The sequence below is a fragment of the Gobius niger genome (assembly GCF_951799975.1).
Source record: "Gobius niger genome assembly, chromosome: 20".
In the NCBI taxonomy this organism is placed as follows: domain Eukaryota; kingdom Metazoa; phylum Chordata; class Actinopteri; order Gobiiformes; family Gobiidae; genus Gobius; species Gobius niger.
Genome location: NC_136871.1, coordinates 15,198,002 through 15,203,586, shown reverse-complemented (window position 1 = coordinate 15,203,586; position 5,585 = coordinate 15,198,002). Strand labels below are relative to the sequence as shown.

Below are 5,585 nucleotides of genomic sequence, written 5' to 3'. Positions count from 1 at the left end.
TAAATGAGACAAAGTGGATCCACACAAAAGGTTTATTTAGGTCCTTGGCACAATTGTCTTTGCTCGACTTTACTGTTTGACCTCAGGAAATGCTATCAGCTGACATCATCAAAATAGTCCTGAGTTAACCTCTAACAGCTGAGTTTTTATTAGCCCCACTGCATCCTGGGTAAAGGGCATGAAATACAATGGTCTAAACTAACCACTGTGGCATCAGCTCCACGTTTGTGCTGGTCAGATTCTGGAGATCTCAGCTTGTAGTGAGGAGTGTGTGGCTTCTTGCACATTTTCCTGACTCAGGGGGGAAATGAGGAACTGTGCCGAGTTGTGGAACAGCTTACCTCACTCCACTGTAGTCAGGCCTCAGCCCACGCAGAGCTGCAGACATACTGTCGAGAGAGGCCCCATCCGCTGACTGAAAACAGAGCCCACGGAGGAGCCATGAGAACTCACTCCAGTGTGAGTGCAGCCTGAATCACTGTCTCGCAGCAGCCCAAGACAACACACACACACACACACACACGCTACAGCAAGAAACCACAGAGGAACATGCGAGTGGACCCTCACGTAACAGCACATTCACTCTTTTATGGAAAAGCGCCTTGAGTGCCTAATGTAGGTGGAAAATGCGCTATATAAATCGAGTTCATGTACCGTTTTACCATATTATTATAGTAGTGGAATAAAATTTGCTCCGTCCTTCACAATATTATAAAAGTGGATATTTGTAGGAAAAAAATACCCTTTGTTTCTTTGTTTGCAGTGATTATAAAGCTTTTTATTGATCCCACAGGATATGGTTGGAGTTTACATTACTGTGACAGTATTGCTCTTTGAATGTTGTGAAACATATGTATAAACTCTTTAGAAAGGTGTTACGAAGGTTAGGAATGAATTTGACCACAACTAACAATATAAAATCTACGTGCACCCCCTTTTTCATTGATTATAAAGTGTTATAGGGTTTGAATAACTATGGATTGAGATATAATTGAAGAAAGGATTTGGAAGATGAGCACCTTGACAAATTAAATTATGAAAAAGAAACAATAAAGAAATTCTATCTTTCACCCATTATGGTGAGTGTTGGATAATTAGTTACAATTTAATGTTTTTCTACCCATTTTCTGTACATGTGAGACACAAACTCCATTCTCTATAACATATGATTATTGCTTTCAGAAAGCTGCTTGATCATTGAAATGAGGTCAAAGACAACAAACAAACATACAGTTGAACTTCCCAGCATAACAAGATCATCTTAAAGAATATTGGAAAATGAATCTTCGAGAAGTCAGGAGAACCATACGTGGGCAGAAAGATGTACAGGATAACATAACATAGACTTAAACCACAATCGAGCAGTCGCAAATTCCCCTGTTAGATGTGGAAAGCAGATCATGTAGGAATGAACGGCGAGAGAAAGCTGAAGTGGAGCTTAACGGTTAGTGCTCTGTATTTGCACAGTGACAGTGAAGTCCATGCAGCAGGTGGAGGGCTGAAGCAGGTGCACCCATAGATTTCACCTGTGCTACTTTTATCACAAACCTGTTCACTGTGGTTTCGAGACCAGTTAATCATCAAACTGCAGTAATTAACAAATGTATTTGCTCAATTCTACGGCATGCAGAGGTGGTGTAGTATAGTATTCATAGTATTGGAAAAGGTAAAGCTTGTAACAAGAATGGGCAGCTCTTAATAAACATAAATTAACTTTATTGAATGAAAATTTTCTACATACAAGAAATACAAGAGAACACACAAGCATTGTAGAAAAATTGACAAAACACATTTGGAAAATTGCACCATAAAACAAACATTTAGGAACGTTAAAAATTCATCTGCAGTTTTTCATTAAATATCAGAAAAACCATGGCTTCATATTGTAAACTTTACATAATCTTTGGTCCCAGCCTTTTATAGTTTCATTTTTTTCATGTTACATTTATTGAGCACAAAATCTAGTAATACTGCAAACAATATTTGTCTCTTAAAGCCACAGCTCATCACTGAGGTAAAGACAGGCACATTTTGGTTTCAATACATACTTTCATTTTTAACAAGGCACAAGTTACTCTAACAAAATATGGCTTTGGCTGGTATTACTAGTATTATTAACACTGATGTAACCTTGAGTGCATGACACGCGTTGTCACCCGCGTTCTTTAGAGCAATAAAAACAAAAGGCACAACGGCTTTTCTCATCTATCTCAACAAGCCATCGGATTAAAGCAGGGCTTTTGGATGTAATCAAAATAGTGGCTTAAAATGGTCCCCATTACAGAAACAAAAGATTTCATGATGCCATTCTCTGCTGATGACACACTTCCTCTTTTTTCTTATGCAAACCAAGGACAGTGGATGTCACCTGCTATTAACCAGTGAAGGTCAGGGCTGGAGCACCTGTTAGCGCCTCGTCTATCTACAGCACCGTACCAGGGACAGCTGTGTGTGCTCATGCTATTGTGTGTGTGTCGTAGGGAGACATGCTGAGAGATTTATTCCACCCACACCATCCTACCTCTCCACAGCTGGCTCCGAGACCTGATCCAGAACTACCATCAGGACGGACACAGGAAAGCGCACCTCTTTCCTCATAGACTTGCTCTTGTGAATGGGCACAGCAACAAGTCAGTATACGTGATTGTCAGCGTCTCTCAGTTTAGTGTTGGTCTTGTGAAATGTAAATCCACACAGAGACTTGATTCTTTCCAGGTCCATTTAGCAGGCCTTTCCATGCTTTTCCTCAACTGAGCCTCTATACACAGTGTCCACACAGCTCTAATCCTGATGCCTCATGCCATTGTGGAACAGCAGCCAGAGGAGCTGTGCTTCTGCAGCAAAGACATGCGGCTGAATGTGCGCGAGCAGACCCCGCATTGGTACTTCTTGACTTCAGCGTGGGTCTGGAGGTGGGCGCGCAGGTTGGAGCGGTCAGCAAACGCCCGGTTACAATGGGGGCAGGAGAAAGGCCGCTCACCTAGAACCAAAGAGACAAATGTGTCACATGACTTTCAAAAGATGGGGCTGAGTGTTAGCTCTCATTGGGATGATGAGGTGCTTCCAAAAGTTCACAGGAGCCGATCATTAACACCTCACGTGCTCCACACATAACACAGTGTGAAGATAATGAGGAAGCACATGGTTGTAGAGCCTTGAGTGAATTTGCATGATTCAATCAGAGCCAAATTAGATTAGCGCAAGTTTCAGCAGGTTCTAAGAACTCAGAGATAATCAAGAAGCTTCAGGCACTTTAAACCTTTTGTCACCTGTATGTCCCTACTCAGTAATGCTCCTCAGATAATTAGCCAGGCTTTGTTTACTACCACAAAACCCAATCAATGGTCAGACTTACTGTTGAATGAGGGCATCTGACTCCCCATTTCCACTGCCCTGTTGATGAAGCAACCTGCTGACTCACACCTTCACTACGGCATATGTATGTGCCGTTTGCAAGCAAACATTTCCCAAGTCATGAGTCAGCGACTACACCACCAATGCGCTGTTTGTCATGTCATGATGTCAATATCACAGTCAATGTAGTCAATAGCAAACTTTGAGCAGTCTTACTTTCCACGCTTTGACTGTATCTATTGCTTCTACTCTTATTATTATTATTAAACTTTATCCTCTTCATAATGAAAAATGTTGGTCTGGAGCTGATGTGGTTGTTAGCACCTTCCTAAATGGTCACACCATTGAACTGTTTGATAAATGCAGTGATTATGTGGTCATCATGTGATGCAGGCTGTGAGGCATTACCTGTGTGCGTGCGGATGTGTCCTCTGAGGAGCCATGGTCTGGAGAAGGCCTTTCCGCAGGTGGTGCAGACACAGGGCAGCGTGTGAGAGCGAATATGCATTTTGAGAGCACCCAGACTCGTGTACTCTTTGGGACAGTGTTTACAGAGAAAGGCTGGCCTGTTTGCCGTCACTGGGGCTCCCCTCTCCTCCTCTTCTTCTGGGGGGCTGGTGTGTGCTATGACACCAGTGCACTTCATCCGCTGTCGTGGGGCATATGTGTGAACGGGCTCCGGGCTGGGGGGGTCTGATGAGCGGCCTTCGTCCTCCTCTCCGCTGCTGCTGGCACTGCTGCTGAAGCTAGAGGGCGAGCTGAGGTCCAGGGGCCCGGAGGGCACTGATGCTTCAGTTTGTGTGGGCAGATACAAGGTGGGCAGTACACTCAGGTCCCACACCAGGCCTGCACTGAAGCAGGTGGCAGCTGTAGTGACTCCTGATGAGAGCTCCGCAACAGCATATCTGTCCAGTGAAGTGTCTGAAATTAAAAGTGGAGGCTATTATTAGAAAAAGAGCAACAACTACAATAGGTTCCTGATTATTTTTAGAGTGAACACAATCGGATGGAAGCACCTACTCAGTCTACGCTTGTATACATTTTCTATACAAGTTTCATGGGCCATTTCCTCCCACGTATTCACAAGAGTTTGTGCCATGAATAGAGCTCTGTGTGCTGGTACAGATGGGGAAAGTCCATCTAACGGGCCCTACTACTTGTCCAGGGAGTAACCAAGTCTCAAGACTCACATTTGCGCTAATTTACCACTGTCTGAGAAACTGCCCAAAAAGAAAAACACCAAACAAAGAAGATAATTAAGAAAACAGGCACTTATTTACTCACCATTTTGACATTCAAGTTCACTGTAATTTGGCTTTTGTTTAACGAAATAGTTTTTCACAAGGAATGATCGAGGCATCGTCCTTTTTAGGGTGTAACAGCTGTGCGTAAAAGTATTCCGGGTGCACGGCGCACAATGTTTCCACTTTATAACGTAACGCGAGTCGCTGTCCACGGGTCCTTTGAAAAATATCCTGCGTTATTCCCAAAGTTGGAGAAGACTTGAGCAGACAAGTGGGTGTAAGGCGTCCATGCACTCTGACTAAATGCTGGCCTCTGTTCTGATTAGTGCCTTTCACGGGCTCTAGGGGTGTGCTCGCCTCAGGGCCCTCCCCACATCACACTTCTGCTCGAGCGCGCAGGAAGAAGTCACCACGCTCACACACTTTGGCAACGAACAACTACGTTTGTTTTTGTTTTTTTTAGAGAAGGGTCAAAATGTGCGACCACATGCCGTTTCATAATGACGCGCAAAATAAGGTTAATGGCTTATTTCTCCACTGTGCCGATTTTTACAACAATAGACACATCAGTGATTCATATTTTCAGCTTTCTTTTACTCCTGGGCTGAAGGGGAAAAAATAGATGGATTGAGTTCTGTACAATACCTTTGCTGCACTTTGCTTTTCACACATTTGTTACACGCGGCTCAACTGCGCCATCTGCCGGAGGATGTGGGGACTGTTAACTTAGGCTATTTGCCCAATAACCCATTTAAAGCCCCTTTTCTCCAGTTTGGCATTACCCAAATCTAAACGCAAAAACGTGACAAAAACACACGGCTAAAGAGTGACGGGAAAGCAACAACGAAGTGACAAAAATTTGATGAAAAAGCGATTAATAAAGAGGAAAAGACACAAAAAATACGACTAAAAATTATGAGAAAGCAACAAAAAAATAGAAAGCCCCAGAGAACGACAAAAAAGGTGACAAAAATGCGATGACCAAAA

The 5,585-nt window shown here is 43.3% G+C and overlaps 1 protein-coding gene across 1 annotated transcript; it reads right to left on the bottom strand.

Moving 5' to 3' along the window:
- Positions 1-1,770: 1,770 nt before the first annotated feature.
- On the bottom strand, positions 1,771-4,921 carry snai1a (snail family zinc finger 1a). The gene is made up of 3 exons (XM_079578914.1): positions 4,639-4,921; positions 3,763-4,275; positions 1,771-2,980 (listed from the first exon to the last, which is right to left on the bottom strand). The coding sequence occupies exons 1-3, from the start codon at positions 4,712-4,714 to the stop codon at positions 2,796-2,798; spliced, it is 774 nt and encodes a 257-aa protein (XP_079435040.1). The 5' UTR covers positions 4,715-4,921; the 3' UTR covers positions 1,771-2,795.
- Between the last annotated feature and the right edge of the window lie 664 nt (positions 4,922-5,585).

What these genes read in the sequence shown, in the direction of transcription:
- snai1a (XM_079578914.1), bottom strand. Translation starts at nt 4,714, where the DNA reads ATGCCTCGATCATTCCTTGTGAAAAACTATTTCGTTAAACAAAAGCCA. An exon ending in TGAACTTGAATGTCAAAATG is followed by an intron (nt 4,276 to 4,638) that starts GTGAGTAAATAA and finishes TTTTAATTTCAG; the next exon opens with ACACTTCACTGGACAGATAT. An exon ending in ACACATCCGCACGCACACAG is followed by an intron (nt 2,981 to 3,762) that starts GTAATGCCTCAC and finishes CTTTGGTTCTAG; the next exon opens with GTGAGCGGCCTTTCTCCTGC.